Source organism: Dermacentor silvarum, chromosome 9 (genome assembly GCF_013339745.2).
Source record: "Dermacentor silvarum isolate Dsil-2018 chromosome 9, BIME_Dsil_1.4, whole genome shotgun sequence".
Classification (NCBI taxonomy): Eukaryota; Metazoa; Arthropoda; class Arachnida; order Ixodida; family Ixodidae; genus Dermacentor; species Dermacentor silvarum.
This window is the reverse complement of record NC_051162.1, coordinates 73,707,867-73,726,164: the sequence shown is the minus strand read 5'-3', so window position 1 is coordinate 73,726,164 and position 18,298 is coordinate 73,707,867. Positions and strand designations below refer to the sequence as shown.

Below are 18,298 nucleotides of genomic sequence, written 5' to 3'. Positions count from 1 at the left end.
GTCACCGCAACGAAGCAAAAGCAAGAAAACGAATTGGTCATCCACAATATTAGTGCACGGAAGCGCAACAAAAAAGGAGAATTCAATTTGAAGCAATGATATGGTAACATAGAAAAATAACTACTCTGCGTAGCAAAGAAAAAGGTGGGTAAACTTTTCGTGCTGTTCCAGTCATGCATCCGTGCTCAATGACGCGGGATTACTCGGTGCCGGATTTTACTTGTTCTGTGCCTGGAAGCGTCGATGATGTTGCGGCGGCGCAGTGCTGAAAATCTGTCAGATGATGCATAGCCCACGCCCAGCGCTTGCATTCCGCGGATCTTCAAGATATCGAATGTCATAGGTCTCGCTTCGTAGCCTCCGTTGTCGGCAGAAAAAATTGACAAGGAAGTAAGCACGTTCATCAGGCTATGGTAGCTCAGTTCTGCAGGTTAGCCACGACTACACCGAAGAGCTGCGTGGCAAAGAAGGTGGGTAAGCTTTTCATGCTTCTTCGAATCGTGCCTCCATGCCAACTTGCTGGAAAAGTTTTAAGATGACTAAAAAATATATATTCTAAATTACTACTGGCCGTTATACAAGCCTTCTCGCTTAAATATTAGTGGTTGAGCGTCCCCAGTTCAGGCGAAAACGCTTAAAATCTTGGTGCCACTGCAATATGGTGAGTCAATTTGCTGAATACTTATTTTGCCATATCGTCCAGTGCTTACCCTGAATGCGTAGCTTGTACAAATTGAAGGCAAATAATTTCATTAAGTGATGCGTTGCCGAGAACCTCTAAAGCGGCCTTCCTTCACGTCAAGCCGATATTGTAATAGGAATTGTAGAGTTCACTTTTTCAAAAAGAGCGGCAAACTTCAGCATGGCCCGAAGTTGAATGCTAAGGCCAGTAAACTAGCCGCCACATTAAACAGACAGAAGAGCTGCCAGAGGCGTCAAAACAATGCTTTTGTCTATGCGTCACAAAACGTATTCTATGCAATAATTACAACAAACGCTTCTCCACGTAATTAATCCTCAGACGCAGTCTCGAAATGACACTTCGTCATTCCAAATGTCCTAGCTGGAATGTCGTTAACGCACAGTCACCATAGGCTTACATGACATCGATGATCGGCCACCATTCGGCAGGTCTTATGACTCAGAGGCACTCTGTCACGCTTGGCCGACATCATCACCGATGCGACCAACGACTGCGAGTAGGCGTTGTGTCGCAGGCTATGTGATCGTTGAAGCTGAGAACACCAGTCTGATGAATGCCGTTCAATATGTCTTCGTAAGATCCGCCGCAGAAGGATAATATCGCAGCGACGACGCGCAAGCTTAAACAGTTGTATCCTATATACACTTATTCGCGCGGACAACGACTGGAAACTTGTCTCCGAAATTGAAATACACGTTCGTCAGTTTTTGCTTGTGTCGGTATTCATTTTTTGAGTCGGTTGCGATTTTGTGAAGGGGAGGCTGACCTGCAGCCGACGTGTTCGTGCATCCACTGCAGGCAGGCTTGAACTAAAGGCGCAGTCGCACTAGGCCGATACGACACCAATTGTGGCCATGTGAGTTCAGAGTAGTTCAGTTCTTGCCCTCATAGCGATATGAAATAAACCACTCTTCGCTTGCGTCAACAAGAAGTGGGAAGTGTCAACACGGTACGAAAAGCGAGAACCCTTTACCAAAATCAGTGACAGTCATTTGCAACGTCCGGCCGCTCATATCAGCTACTCTCGGTGTGATGCGGCGCAGCTCATGAGGGCAAATGTGTGTTTTGCAGCATTTTGTCTTTATTCAGTATTACCAATGCATTGCGTCCATGGTATCTAAAGTGAATGACGAGGTGTGGCCGTGTACCAGGAATGGAAGCAAATGCGCTGATCTGGTAAATCGCGATTCAAACGCGGAAAGTTGTGGCACCACCTATCGAAAAGCAAACATTCGTAATGTATGGCCTCTGAGATCTGGAAGAGCACCTGACTTTCCACGGATGCGGTGATATCTCGTAGACCACGTCCATATATTACAGACGCTCTAGTTCAGCTTAATCGGATTAGAAACTGACAACGAATCTCGGAAGCAACCTCCATTTGTCACTAATAATTTTCCGTTGAGGCATCACGTCTCAAGTATAACGTAAATGAGGTACCTGTTGGAAACTATAAAACTAAGCTATGTAGAACGATGACTTGATGAATCCTAAACGCCCGCCTGTCGGCTCATAAGGCGGCTCCATGTTTCCTACGGTTAGCCATCGTGTCAATTCATTGTGACATCAGAAACGTCCGACTGTCTGCCGACGATACCCTTCCGCCGACGCTCCGCCGACAAGACCATCGGCGGACCGCCTGCAGACATGTTAGCGTAGGCGCATTACCACTGGAGCGCTACTATTCGCATCGGGCGGTGGACGTAAATCGCCGCCGGTGCTCTGGCGAACATCGCCACTGTGACACAGTTGCAAAACGTGGCACGACGAGAAGCGGAGGACGTGATTGTCATGGCACTGTCCGCGTTCTTCTGCTGTGGCTTTGAGGGCCTCGTGAACTAGAACGCGATTTCAGGGCCGCTAACTTGGGAGGTAAGGTATGGGGCTAATATCTTTGTGAGAAGCAAGGAGAGCACACCATAACAATTTTCGGAAGGTGTGTTCCACAGATGAAGGTCTCGGCGCTGATCTATGATGTAGCCCCTGCAGTATGTACAAATCCTCACCGTTATCTTTTTATTTAGAATTGAAAACGTTTTCTGTAGACATGAAGTATCCTTGCTGCTCAAGAAAGGAAGAAGCATTATGTCAGGAAATTTCGTACAAATCCGGGGCCGAGAGCCGCTGCAAACAGGCCGCTGCTGTGGTGTTTGCAGTTGTCGGAGAGAACAATGTCGTGCACAAACAAAAATTTAAGGTGGTGAGCGCCAAGCAGAGGGCTTATCCGAAAGGAAGAATGCTATCCTCAATCTATGAGGGTATGCTGGGACGGTATTATACAGAAACTGACTTGTGAAGATTTGCTAAAAACGTTCTGGGGTTTTGCGTGCCAAAAACCGCGCTATAATATGATAAACGCTGCAATGTGGTACTCAGGGTGAATTTAGACCATCTGGGTTTCTTTAACGTGCACTCAACGCACGGTACACGGGCGCGTTTGCATTTTGCCCTCAGAAGAATGCGGCCGCTTTGCAGGGGATTCGATCCCGCGCCCTCTGGCTTAAGCGCAACGCCAAAGGCACTACGCCATGCACCACGGTGAGTTCCTTGATTCGCTGTTTCGCTGTATTAACCACATGCTAAGCTTTATTTCCAAATAAAGTTTTGAAGATATGTCAGTCGAGTGCACGAACATTTATTAAATATATATCGAATAGATTCTATGCCACATTTTTGGGGGCACGTCTCTGCACCAAAGCCTCATCCCACAAGTCAGAAAGTTACTTTCCCAATGAAATTTTGATGGTCCACCCTAAATGCTGCCCTGCATCGATCATAGCCATGTTTGTGTGGTGACTCAGGCTATGAAACTTATGCGCCGATCCTTTTCAGAATAGGTTTCTGTAATATCGAGCGGTGACGTTGTCACATTTTACAGTGCGTTGAAGTTAAACAAAGGGCGCAATACAACCTTTATTGTAATAATGCACCTCTCATTGCCGAAATCACAAGAAACACCGTAATTGTTCAAAAGGACGATAAAGCAAAACACTAAATCAGTTTACCCAGTTGAGGCGTTCTTTAAAAGCTCTCTTTTTTGTTAACTTCGAAATCACAGGTTATCAGAAAAGGACACGAAGGTCAAAGTTTGTTTTTGAATTTCGCGCCGAATTCCCAATGCAGGTACGTCACTGTGACGTCACGTATTTCAAGGTTTTTCTTTCGTACGTATGCCGCTTTGCATCAGTAGGCGTTCCCAAAACTCGCAAAGTTCAATCTTTGGTGCCTCTAGAACACTATGTAGTCTATCTTTACCGCTAAAAAAATAACTAGGCCAGGAAGACGCTGTCCAAATGCGTGACGTCACAGCTAGATGGTGCGGGAACTTCAACAAGACGTGGCTACCCGTCTTTTGTTATAGCGTCTTTTTTTTCTGGCTCACCAAGCTTCGTATCCAGGTAAGAGTGATGGTTTTGATATCGTAGAAGGACAATTAACTGATCCAAAAAAGGCCATTTTTCTTTTGGTATCACTGTAACTGTTGTCCCTGTAAAAATTTCTGGCAGCGCCCATCTCACACTGACCATTGACGGTAGTGCGATTCGCGTTCAAGTACTCTATCGACACACAGTATTGCTGAATCTGAACACAGAAGAATCTGCAGTGGTTATTCTGAGACTTCCTTGCTTCGTAGCAAACTGGATCGTCCCATCTGGTTAACCTCCCTGCCTTTCCCCTTTCTTCTGTATCTCCCTTTCTCCTTGCTTCGGCTACATGTGACATATAAGTTGTCTCCGGCAACGCGTCAACGACCCATTTCACTATGACACTCATTTGACGAGGTATGCCATGAGTATAGCGGCATGACTACGACTGCATGGCGACGAAAAAACGACATCGATGGAACGAGGAAGGTGATCTACCGACAACAGCATTACGACAATGACATGACAATAGTGAAATGACGATGGTGTAACGGTGACACCGTGACGATAATGACGACGATGGTGTAACGATGACAACTGTATCACACACACGTTTTGACGACGAAGCCGGGATGAAAACGGTATGGATGACGATAACCGAATAACGAAGCTCGATTGACGATTACGCAACCACCACGACGGCATGACAAGCACAGTATGGCAGCGAATGCATGACGACTACAGTCCTGTGTTACGCCTGGCCTATGTGGTGAACAATTTGTTTCGCGCCACCAAAGCCACGGCGAAAGCCCAGACGTTTCGAGTACGCTGAGCCGTCCAGAAACGTTCAACAACGCCTTAGGAGATTAGCCTTTGTGCGCGCATTCCTGCGCGCACAAAGTAGGCCTGATGACTGTGCTATTTGTGTCAAGTTCAATAGTTGTGTAATCGAGAGGACTTCAGCTTTTAAATTTTTAGGTGTACTTTTTGATGAGAACCTGAGTTTTACATCTCATGTAACGAAGATTCATTCTAGTATTTGTAGGTCAATAGGCATATTGTTTAGGATTAGATACCTTGTTCCTATTTGGTTGAGACGCCGTCTGTATTATGCTTTAATTCAATCCCAACTTAGTTATTGCCTGTTGGTATGGGGGACTACATTCCAATAAAACTTGGATCGGCTGATATGTCTCCAAAAACGAGCAGTTTGGCGTGTTGAAAATCTTGGACCCCGTGATCACACGGCACCTTTTTTCTTGAAACATTGTCTTTTAAAAAATAATCAACTATACGAACTTAAGCTCGCTGTATACATACGAGGCGAACTCGAGAAAAATTCGCTCATTTTTTTATCAAAACAACCTCTCAAGTTACATCCAGTACAATTTCAGTAATGACCATATTAGAGTTCCATTTTGCAGGACCAACTACGGTAGAAAAGAACTTGCATACTTAGTGCCATCCTTCGTAAATGCACACCCTAACACGATCACTATTGCGCAAAACTTCAGATCATTAAACTGCTTTAAAACTATGAAAAAATTTTTGCTTTCCCTTTCTGATTGACATTGTGCTAATTGGTTTCTTGTGTGTTTTATGTATAATTATTTTAGGTCGGTTTCATATTGTGCTTGTATATATATAAAACTTTTTTCGTATTCATATTACTCTACTTACAATGTTGTACCGTGATTCTTGTATTTAATTGCACGTATGTTTCTAATGTATGCTATGTATACTTAATCTATTCCATTGATATGTGTGTATGCTATATTTTATGATATGCTACCTTACCGTTGAGCAATGTATGGGTGACAGCGCCTTCGTCAGGCAGACTATGTTCTGCCTTTAGCCTTGCCATCCAAGACCTTCACTGTGTCTGAATCAATGCTGAATAAATAAAAAAATGTCACAGTTTCGCCCTAAGGGCGAAGCAATGAATGCAATAGCAACACAGCAATGCCATACGAAGTAAGGTGAGCGGCTTTGGTAGCAATATGAATTGTAGTAAACATGAGCTGATTAATTAAGCAGGTGTGCTGCGGCGTAAGTAGACCGACATGAAGAGAGACTCGATGACCACGAGAAGGCGCGTGTGAAACGGTGGTGTTGATGAGAAGCGCTTCCCGTGGGCAGCGCGTGCGAAGGGGCACACCTGTAGCGCTGCACTGCCGATCCGGGCAGCATTAAATGTGTAGCGTGCGTTGGAAAATGTGGCCCGACTATTACTAACTGAATGAACAAGCGTGGTGTGAGCGCGCACAAAGAAACATGAATAGATCACACTGAATGACTGCAGACAACGACTGTGAAAACGCTGGCAGCAAGCGCATACGCTGCAGCGGGCGAAGGTACGTGCGGTCTATCGCTTCAACAGAAACTGAGGCTGCGAATGCAGAGTGCATAAAGGTCACAGCCGTGTGGAGATAAGAGACGGTGCGGGCGAGCGACGAGCGCGGTTGTTGGCAGAGCCGAAATGCCGCCCCCCCCCCCCCCGCTCCCTCCGGCGCTGGCTTCCCGCTTCCTTGCTTGCGCGTGGGAGATTGTGTGCGTTCGCCCTCCGTGATAGCGCGCGTCCCCGCACGCTTCCGCTCGGGCATATGGCGCGCGGCGAAGATTTTATCTATACGGAACCTCACGGCGACGGCGACGACGACGGCAGAAATCCGGTTGAAGTGTCCATATAATTGCTATCGCAATAATAAATAAATAAAATTCAGTTGACGAAGGTGGATTGCGATGCTGCAGTCACTACGACGGCATAATGACCGCCAGGGCATACCTAGTGCCCCATGCTATTAGACAACTTGAGACAATGGGTCGGCTACTAAGACATGACGACAACGCCATGACGACAGTCGGATGAAGAGGCTAAGGTGACAATGATGGAATGACCCCTGCGGCATTAGACCTACCGTATGACAACGAATGCATGACGAGTGTATGTCGAGGATGGCTTGATGACGACAGCATGACAGAGTTGGATAGCAAAGCCTGAATGACAATGACGGAACAACCATGACAGAATCCCGAGTTGGAGCACATACCCATACCTAGTGATCCGATATAGTACAAAACATTGGACACTGGGTCGATAGAAAAGGATATATTGATAGATAGACAGACAGATAAGCTCAAAATGCCCAAAGTAGGCAAAGAATGCTCATTGTTATTAATAAATAAAAAGCTTCCTTAGAGGGTAGGCTGACCCATAACATTGACCCTGACAGGATCATCGCATCAGTGAGCGTGTAGACTCGCAACCTCCCGTCAATCGCTGCGTTATCTCTAAGATAAATTTGCTTTGGCTGACATATTTCTGTTAAAAATCAAAAGCGCTTAACCAGTAGCTATATCATGAGGTAGGGCTATTTGTTGCACCAATACAAGAGAATGTGCTGCTGTTCCACCGATGTCTTAACGCCCGAAATGCGTTCGCAGTTGCGGCCAGAATTTACCTGGTCAAAGCAGAAAATATAGGTACTTTGGGTGGAAGTGATGCTTATAAGAAGATACGATATCTGCATATAACTGTAAACATGTTGTGCTACTCGAAAATAATAGATCTCAAACGCACGTGTCATAAAATTTTGACTTTTTCTGTTTTCTTAGCCAAACAAAAGCACGCATAAGCATGAAATGTGCCAGAAGAGAGCGGTTTCAGCTTATCAGATATACCCCTCTGCTATCGGTCGAAGGAAAGCCAGCACAACAGTCTTTGAGTGGCACGAGGACGCTATCCTTCTAAAATTCCCGACACTTCACCTTGGGTTTCTCCACTCGCTTCGCAAGTAGCGAAGCAGCAGGCCTGATTCACGGTGAAGGTAAGTGCAATGAAAGTGTATTTGTGTTGGGTACATCCACCCACTATGCATCCTTGCAATCTTTGTAAATGCATCATGCAATTATAGCGTGCTTTATGCAACTCAAATTATAGACGCATCTCTTTTTTTGTAAAAAAACCTTGACCAATTGCGGCGTTGTTGTTGAACGAAACGGATACGCTGTGATCCTCAACTCTCTGGATGGCGCATGGGCGCCGAGAAAATTAAATATCACCAGAAAAGTTGCATTAAAATAAATCTATTTAGGAGTCACCTACTGGGGTCTTCAGACCGGGTCGAATTCTACAACGAGCGGTTGAACCAATTTTAGTAGTTTGAATGACAATCAGAAAAAAAGCACAATAAGGTTTGGCTCTTTCGCGATAACGATATATTTAAACTTAACACGATGCTAAGCGTTGACGCCCGAAGTTGGTGCGCCGTTTTATATATATTTCATTTGACGTGCAAAAGAATCCGGCTCACTGGCTCGAAACTGAATGTTGAAGCGACGCATAAATGGCGGAATGTTGGTCTTTCGCCAGCCAACTTTGACACTAGAGACATATACAGAAAAGTTCCTGTTAGAGCCAAATCAGGTATCACTTTGCGCCTGCGCAAAGTTCTGCCTCGATCTCGGAAGCACGTGAGACGTAGGGTGAATGAATATTGCTGGCAGGAACCAAACCAAAAACATAACACTTTTGTTACTGCGTTTTGGTTTTGAGTGCGAACTTTCTTGCCAAATGTCGTTAGTCAACCTTTAATGGCCAATTTCAGCCGTAATTAGCCAGTAAAATTATCCAACAGAAAATTATTTTTGAATTTGAGTAGAACAGACAATGAGAAAGAAGTTTGGCGCGTAACCCACTTTCCTTTGAAAGCACGGTCAGAGGACGTGCCATTTGTCTGAGTTCGAAAGAATATAGATCTTTGGCTCAAGATTCACCCCTTCTCAACACAATCCAAGTGGCAAAGGAAAATAAGGAAGCATAAAGGTTGACCCTCCACCTGACACGAACCATTGCCCCTAAAATTGAAGCAGCATGTATGTACATAGAGAGCCCATAGCGTTGTCCGATCTGTACTTGTACCAAGCATACTCTTTCACGCTCATTTTCCCGCCGTGAACCGAGGAAAACCGAGAAAAACTTCAGGGTTCTCAGAAGCAACAATGTTCTCTCAAAATGCATCGATGTCTTTTCAATATATTACGCCTTTAAGTGCTGCTGATTTAAGTGCTGCCTCTCGCATTAGCGCGAGCCAGCCGGGCTGTTAAATATGCAGAATGCACAGGTAATTTTGAATATCCTGGGAAAAACAAATACTCATGCTAGTATTCAAACTCTCAAGTCGGAGCAAAAGCACATTTATGGCGCCAGGTCACCTTTTCACCCGCTTGCATTTTACCTTTGCGTCAACATTTTCTACATTGCTATTTCAATCATTGCTGATTAAACTTATGCTTTTCTTGGCTTCAATGCCCGTTGGTTTATACGTAGCGTATTTGAAGCATTTAGTCAGAAATAAACCTTTCTTCTGGCTTTTTTATACCTCGCCCGTAAAGGTTTAAGAAATATAACTTGGAAGTTGCCCAAACAAGAAAATCGGTAAGTGTGATACCAATAGCGCACTCCATTAAGGATTGACCATGTACCTCGGAGAGGTCTGATCCAGTTCTTATGGTTTGGTGTAATGAATTGGTGTCGTCATGGCACACCCAATACTCGATACACAAGCATTCTTTTATTGAGCGCCAATCGCCATGCGGCAGCTGCAGCAGGGAAATGAACCCATGACGATATGTGCTCAGCAAAAGATCGCCACAATCCCTGCCCCACCGGAAAAAGCACCAATTTTTGTCCGACAATAGAAACTGCCGCTAGCAACGTCGTTACACTGTAGCGAAAGGCCTGGGCAAACAGTTCAATTTAAATTTTTGTATCCGTTCAAAAGTAGAATGCACTGTTAATAAATATTTCGTTGGCAACAGTCAGTGAAGCCATTAGTTATCGTATAACTTTTCAGGAGTGTTTCTGTGTTCTCTCTTTTTTTATTTTTTTTGCTTGGGTCGTGCCAGTGCCTTCGATTGAAGCTACTGTGAAAAGGCTAAAATACTTTCGAAAGTTGATGATGATTTGATATGCAGTCTTGTCACATTCTTCAATAGCGCATGCATTGCAACACTTTTCTCTACTGCTCAGTAGCGCTAAGTATTTATATATTTTGTATGTTTAAGCACCGTCTTACCAGCTCACGGAAAGGAAATAGATTGCATTGTTTGATGACTCCCTTCATAGCTCTTGGAAAGAGCGATAATATTCTGACCAAATTCGTGTCAACTTTTCTGCATTTCAGTAAATAACTATCGACATTAATGATGAACCGTCGTATACAAGAATAATCAATCACGCACATTAGATTTTGTTGATATACATCTAATATCTACGCTATACTACAATAGCAGGTGTCATTCTTTGGTACAAAAGAGATTTAAGACTCACTTGCCAAACACGAGATTCCACAAAGCACGAAGCTGTGAAGCCTCAGAAACGAAGTTGCGCCAAGGCTTACGCAGACGGCTTATAAGGTGAAAGATTGAACCAGTTAACATTTAATATTATTGCCACTGAAATGCATACCTGACTTTTTATTTGGCGCTTATGAATATATGTTTAGTATACGTCTTGAATAAATTATTTGTAAGCTTGTGATTAATTTCAATGCCAGTGTCCTCTTTAGACAACAAGGTAACTCGGATTGGGCGTACTAGACTGCACAATGCCTAAAACTGCATTTCACAATACTTGGAAATGTACGCTTGTTATTGCAGATTTCTTCCCGAAGGCTGTGGATAAGATGGGTGGCACTGCGGCGGCGCCTGTACTCCTCCTCTTCCTCATGGCGTCCTGCTGTTTAGCCTCGGATGTCGTGAAAGATACAAGTCTCGGCCAAATCAGGGGTAACCGTCTCGTTGTTCTCGGCCGTGTAGTGGAGGAGTATCGCGGGATCCCGTACGCGCAACCACCCTTGGGCCGGTTGCGCTTCAAGCCGCCCATACCTGCTGAACCATGGGAGGGTATACTTGATGCCAGGAGCAGAAGAACCGCATGTCCGCAGGTATGAATCCTACTTAATGCGAACCTATAACTGACTCTTACCAGGCACTATGCGTTAGGAAGGTTCTTGTCTGGCTTCTTGTGAGGTATCTTGCATGAAGAAATATAAATTGCGATGGTTGGATCAAACTGGCTTCTCCAAGCACAGCAGCCCCGTTATCTACACAGTAGGCCACATGCACTCGCATGACATAAGGAAATAACAACCTTAACATACTCATTCACAAGTGCAATCTACCGCTTAGGGGCTATTCGCGAGAGGGTTACGTCTAATTACCAATAATTTTCTTCCAACCGCGAAAGTGTGCCACTGCACCCATCGTTCTCTCGAAGGAGCTAGTGCTGTGGGACAAATATGACAGTTAACCGTATGGCACCGCAGGATGTAAGAAATGAGATTGTAACATGTCACAGCCGGAGTGGGAAAAAAATCAACCATGTTGCTATCGAAGACGCCATCGTCATGTTGGCGCACTGCTGTTGTCGCTACGCGCAAGTGATCCCCCTCCATTGACATGTTCCACCATTTTGTGACAATTGATGAAACCCCAAACCTGCCAGAAGCTTCAACAATAATTCCCGTAGTGTATAGATGCTAATATTTTTAAAACAGTATTTACTTCAGAATAATACCGTATATATATATATATATATATATGCGGTTATTTGTATGAGGAACAAGGTATCTTATAATTAAAATGATTAAATTATGGGGTTTTACCGTAGTTATTTTTTCTCATGAACACCTTGGACCTCCTGGCGCCTGCCGTGCCTTACTTGTACCGTCGGTGGCGTCGAATGAACGAGGGGACGTCCCTTTTGCCAAACACGCCGAGGTACGCTCGAGCGCCTTCGCGCCTGATTAACTTAGTTTCCCCTCGGTATGTCAACGGTTGCCTCATTGGCTGTCATCGCTTCCGCGACCAACCTGCTTAATGAAAGAGATCTCTTGCTGAAGTGTTCACATATAAATAATAACAACGAACAGCTAAACTAAGAACTACGCATAGGCAACTTCTTTTTTAACTGTAGCACTCATTGTGATTGCAGTTACACGTTGACAATATCCAGTACGAGCACAGTACCGTTCGTACGCTACTAGTTTTTCATTGTAACTTCGCACTTTTATTGTCGTACATTAAGCTCAGGAGGCTCAAGCCCGCCGGATCTGTTTATCTGACTGGGCGTTCTCGCAGAGCGGGGCGAAGCCTCGAGCCGCGGCTGCGAAGTGGGAGAGCGTGACGTCAGCGGCCAACGCCAGCGCGCGGGCCTAGGATGGCGTCGCGTGGTTAGAGAAGCGGGAGCAGATGCGCGCCTTGTATAAAAGGATGACGTCGAGTGGGAAACAAAACATGAAGACGCTGGCTCGGCGGCCGTGCTCGCGCTCTCGGCTAACACGCCACATCGTTATTCTTGTAGGTGGCGGCGTGAGTCTTCATACGCGGTGATTCGCATATCGTAAACACCCAGCTTTGTGTTTGCTGCGTTGGAGCGGGGCGTTACGCCCGTATTCAAGAACGTTCCTCTAGTCAACACACCACCACGACTCAAGAGAGAAGATGGCACCGCCATTCCTCCACAGAAGTGGTCACTGAGCTTCATGATCATTCACGGGAATTCATGAGAATTGTCGCGTCTTTATTCTCGATTATTCTGCGCAGTACGACAATTGAAATTTGGAGTCTAGAATAATTCGGAGTCTAGAACACGCTAGAATAATTCTTCCGACTGGTACTGTGTAGAAACTCGGCTGTCTCTAAGTTTTCAATACAAACATACCCGCTTACTGCAGTCAACAAAAAATAATTCTTCAATTTTAGTTAATTGGGCTGCTCACAGCGATAATCATCATCTCACTTTGTGCCCCCCTGGCCACCTAACTTATTTGTACAGGTGGTCTTCGCGTGCCTCCCAGTGCCTAATTTTAAGAAAACCGTAAAGCTTAGTTTTGAACACCCTGTATTATCAGGCGCAGCCGCCAAGCACATGGCTGTATTGGGTAACGTCCTTTTCCTACAAGCTCGGAGAAACCGATACCTGGCTTCGCTACAGGTCTTCTTCCTCTTTCTGGGGTTTTACGTGCCAAAACCAGTTCTGATTATGAGGCACGCCGTAGTGGAACGCTCCGGATTAATTTTGACCACATGGGGTTCTTTAACGTGCACTACAACGCAAGAACACGGGCATTTTTGCATTTCGCCTCCATCGAAATGCGGCCGCCGCGGCCGGGGTTTGATCCCGCGATCTCGTGCTCAACGCCTAAGCTGACTGAGTCACCACGGAGGGCTATAGGTGTGGCTTTAGCCGTATAAAACGCGGGTTTATCGTGAGGAAAAACTGTAAATTTCGGTAAATAAGAAAGGCTAATATCATCATCATCATCGACAGAAGCTGCCCCCCCCCCCTCAGAAAAAACCTGGATCCGCCCCTGTATATATATATATATATATATATATATATATATATATATATACACACGGTTATTTGTATGAGGCACAAGGTATCTTATAATTAAATGATTAAGTTATGGGGTTTTACGTGCCAAAACCACTTCTGATCATGAGGCACGCCGTAGTGGGGGACTCCGGAAATTTATACCACCTGGGGTTCTTTAACGTGCGCCTAAATCTAAGTACACGGGTGTTTTCGCATTTCGCCGCCATCGAAATGCGGCCGCCGTATCTTATAGGAACTGCCAGGCTGTGCTGAAATTAGCAGCAAGACGAAAATCGACAATACGCAAATTGTGTTCATTATTTTTTCTTAAATTTACTTCAATGCACGCATTCCAAAATTGAAATCGAGGAGTGCTGAACTCATGTCTGCTTAGCAAAAGTCTTTAAACTTGCCCCACTTTCAAAACATCTGTCCCCTAGATCTTCTAAAATATGTCTCGGCGTTTCAGTTGAGATTACTCCAACTAGTTCATGAAATCCTTCTGGAAAATTTAAGTGAAGCGTCATTGTATTTTTTTAGCAAAATTTAAGGCCCCATATCTTAAACGTGGTTATACTTTCAAGATTTCATCCAAGCATAGATGACTTCTCTACTCCATGCTTGCATTTACCTATTACAACTTGTGCCCTTAAATAATACTTAAAAATTTGTTTGGTGCACTATTGTATAATATTTACTATCAGAGACATCGCTAATTTTCTTTTCAGTCTCTTCCTTTACAGCCAGCCTCCGCCGACAACCAGCCGCACGTAAACTCACTATACTAATCTGTTAAAGATACCCTGCGAGGATGACAAGGCCATCTGTGACGAAGATAGGTCCTTCTTTGGAAATGTAGACCAGCCTTTCAGAGGAACCTTAACCCTGTTTGCAACTTTTATACCACGGTGGGCTACTCCATCAGTCGATTCTTCTTGATTTTGGATTTTATGGCGCTATTGTTACCGAGCGAGATTATCGGTCAAATATTTGTTACTGCAGGAGTGTGGGCGTCCGCAGAAATGTATAGTTCTTACTAGTTGTAGAAAGCCTTCAATCGTGCGCTTTAATAAAGCCTTCTAGCTTGGGCTTTATGTAAATGCGTAGTTCTTTTGTTTGCTGCTTCCCCACCTGGATCTTCAAAGCATTGTAACCTATTAAATGAGGGCGATACGTCTTCGTTACGTTAATCAGCGCTGTATTTGTTTCTACGGCCTCAATAAGGTGCAACCAAATGTGGCAGTAGTAATTAGGATGCCACTACATTGATATCACGCGTATGGAAGCTGATTTTCTTATACCTGCAGGTATTCACCTTTCCCCGAGCCTTTGCTAACATCGAGCACACGGAAGACTGCCTGCACCTGAATGTATGGAGCCCTCAAGAGCGGGGCGCCGATGAAATCGTTCCCGTGCTCGCTTGGATCCACGGTGGGGGCTTCATGCAGGGATCGGCTTCACAGAAGGTTTACAACGGTGCCGTTCTAGCGGCAAGGACAGGTCTCGTCATCGTGACCTTGAACTATCGGCTCGGTTTCCTAGGCTTCCTGGACACGCAGTCACCAGATGCACCCGGAAACGTCGGTTTCCTGGACCAAAACATGGCCCTGAAGTGGATCCGGGACAACATCGCACGATTCGGTGGCGACCCTTCGAGAGTAACCCTTTTCGGCGAGAGCGCCGGTGGCATGAGTGCTCACGCGCATGTGTTGTCACCCATGAGCAGGGGTCTTTTCATCAGGGCGTGCCTAATGAGCGGAAGTTTGCATGGCCATGGCTTGTTTCAGACTGTGAATGAAAGTATAAGCAAAGGAAACGCTGTTGCCGCAGCTGTCGGCTGTGTGGACCCCGACAGGAACCTCGCCCGTAACCCGGAAGCGGTTGTTGAATGCCTGCGCCCTAAAAGTGCCTTTGAACTCGCCCGTGTATCAAGTAAAATATTCAAGCCCAAGATATTCCCATTCGTGCCAACTTATCCTAACGAATTCCTCCCCATGGATCCCAGCACCGCTGTCGAACAAGGATTGTTCAATGCAGCCGACCTCATGGTCGGAGTCACCGCGGACGAGGGAGCACTAGCTTTTATGTTACCTATAAGGGACGAAATTCTTTCGGACAACTTGCACGGCATCGACGGACAACAATTTGAGCGTTCTCTGCGTGATAGAGTCTACGCGTGGCTGAAGGCGAACTTTTCCAGACCGCTGGATGTGTACAAAGCTGGGACTCATGACAGGAGATCGCTGAGGCGCGCCTATGCGGACTACCTGTCTGACTCGATATTCGTTTGCCCCATGCATTTCACCGCTGAGGCGCACTCCAACAAGGAGCAGTCAGTGTACACTTACGTCTTTGGTCATTTGTCTAACAAGAAGACGCTTCCCACGTGGATGGGAACACCACACGGCAATGATGTCAGCTACGTATTCGGGATCCCCCTTGCTGACCAAGAACGTTTCAGTGCTGAAGATGCCGAAGTGTCTGAAGTGGTGATGACGGCTTTGTCGACGTTTGCTTCCACCGGGTAAGTTAAAGGAAATTAAGGAAAAATTTAGTGCAGCCAACAGCTCTTAGAGCAACGAAATTATTGGGGCGTTCACACTTATTGCTGTGTTGGAAGATTTATACGTATATGTACGGTCTATTTATCATGGGGACTGTAGAAGTGTGTGGAAGTGTTCGGCATTCCAGAGAAGCTTAGCCGACAAAAATGTAGACTCACGGGCTATGTTTTACCAGAATTAAAGAGCTCAAGTAATCAAACCAGAGTTATATTTTTCCGGACGGTGTACGTGACACAAATACTTTAGGGCCTGCAATTCACAACTAAACCAAGAACATTAGCGTAACACAAAAACGCTTGATACCTAGCATTGCCATGTCATGGTATATTCATTAGTAAAAAATTCGCAGTTTTGACCTATAGGGAAAGCATCTATTGCGATAGCAAATTAGTGGACAGCTATGCAATGTAAAAATAATCGTTTTATCGGCCATTGAAACTTCTAAACATTGGCACACTAACTAAATTACCACGCATGGTATCACGCGCACACAAGCAAACATGAACGCATCTCACTCGATGATCGCGGAAACTCGCTGTCAAAACGCCGCTGGGGTGAGTCAGCGCAGCAGCAGCATGCAAGCGAAATTAGCTTCGTGCCGGCGCTCGCATCAATGCGATCTTAAAGGCGAAAACACAGGGAGGGCGGTCTGTGTTGATTCTATAATACGGCACTGTAATGCCGCCTAAAGTTCTTTTTTTTCCGTAGACCGAATATTTTCCGCCGAGTCTTAAAAACGTAGCATAGGCAACGACTTTGGTTAGGCTGGTGTTATTTAGCTACCAGAAAACCAGTACTGTAGTGTTTACGAAGCCAATACCATGCCGCAATGTCACTGCCACATACTGCTCTCTTGTCCTCAGGGTGCCCCAGCTTCCAGGAGAGTACCTGTGGCCCAAGTACACCGCTGACAACCCTGTCTCAGTTTATATTTCTGCTGACAACTTAACAGATATATCTGGTTTCCACATGGAAAAGTGCAACGTTTGGAAGTCATACTGGAAAATTTAGACGGATATTTCATATTAAAGGCGATTTCTTCTATGCTGAATTCTATTGTGCCAATGCCTGCTACGTATCTTCATTGTTTCTTTTATTCCTTATAAAAGTTTAGCAAAGCTTTATGTACTCAACAATGCAAAAAAATGTTGATTCACTTGAGATTAGAGTTTGAGTATTTCCCCATATGGAGGCAATGTGCAGATTATGTGAAAATTTCTGATACCTTGATCCGTTCATGGGCCGTTTCCTGGGCATGAAAATCTGCTTGCAATTATAAGGTAGTATAGAGAAACATATTTTTATCGCCATTCATTATTGGTGATTGTTTGCTAAGGATGCCGGCCCTGTAAGCTTGCTTATGAGAGGAGACTTAGAGTGAGAAATAAAGGAGATGGCTTATTGCAACACGTGCACTCTAAATGTGGCGTCCGTGGGCACTTCTCTAAGGTTTGCTAATAACTATCCTACCAAAAGGCATTCCCTAGTCCGTACACAATAGTCCCAGTTGAATGGGCATGTCCCTGTGCTCTAGGTATAGCACCTGAAACGTGTCCGCCCATCTTGAACCAAACAGCACCGCAGTCGTAGGCCGTCGAGCTACGTAGTACTTGGCGTTCGCTTTACAGAGCTCTAGGTTGTTAACAAGGGTCTGAATTCATCTATGAGGAGCAAATAATGACAGTGGCGTGTTGCGGAATGTTTCATTGACTGTACACAATAACGGTGAAATGTGCCGTGTACTGTGAAACTAATACCATTAGCCAGAGTGCGTCGCTGGTAGCGATGACCAGCCACCTCGAAGCTGACCAACTGGCCATCTTCCGCGAGTCCACCAGCTGTGCAAGTCCAACTGCGATTGCGAACTGTACGTAAAAGAAAGTGTGCAGTGCTACATTCCATGGCATACAGATCACTATTCTCTGTTGTTATTATGTTAGTAAATATTTTATGTTATGTTAGTAATTATTTTGGCAAGTTCATTGCGTGTAGCACCGAAATCGTCCGCGTGTGCGGGTGAGAGCTGCTGCTGGTGCTTTGCGATAACAGCGTTTGACGTCGGGAATGCAATCACATTCGAAAGGTTTTGGTGCGATGTGTGTGGTGCTGGTGTCGATTGTGTCTGGTGCTTGTAGCACCAGACACATCAGGCACCACATACGACCACACATACAAGCACCACATGCACATACAAACATATACAAGCACCAGATGTGTCTGGCGCTAGTAGCACCAGTAACATCGACGGTCGCGCTTGAACACTGTCAGTGCCAGCTGCACGCTC

General features: G+C 45.2%; 1 protein-coding gene across 1 annotated transcript; it reads left to right on the top strand.

Annotated features, from left to right (window-relative positions):
- Positions 1-7,799: 7,799 nt before the first annotated feature.
- LOC119464787 (acetylcholinesterase) lies at positions 7,800-17,059 on the top strand. The gene is made up of 4 exons (XM_037725719.2): positions 7,800-7,895; positions 10,729-11,015; positions 14,758-15,974; positions 16,878-17,059. The coding sequence occupies exons 2-4, from the start codon at positions 10,755-10,757 to the stop codon at positions 17,023-17,025; spliced, it is 1,626 nt and encodes a 541-aa protein (XP_037581647.2). The 5' UTR covers positions 7,800-7,895; positions 10,729-10,754; the 3' UTR covers positions 17,026-17,059.
- Positions 17,060-18,298: the final 1,239 nt, after the last annotated feature.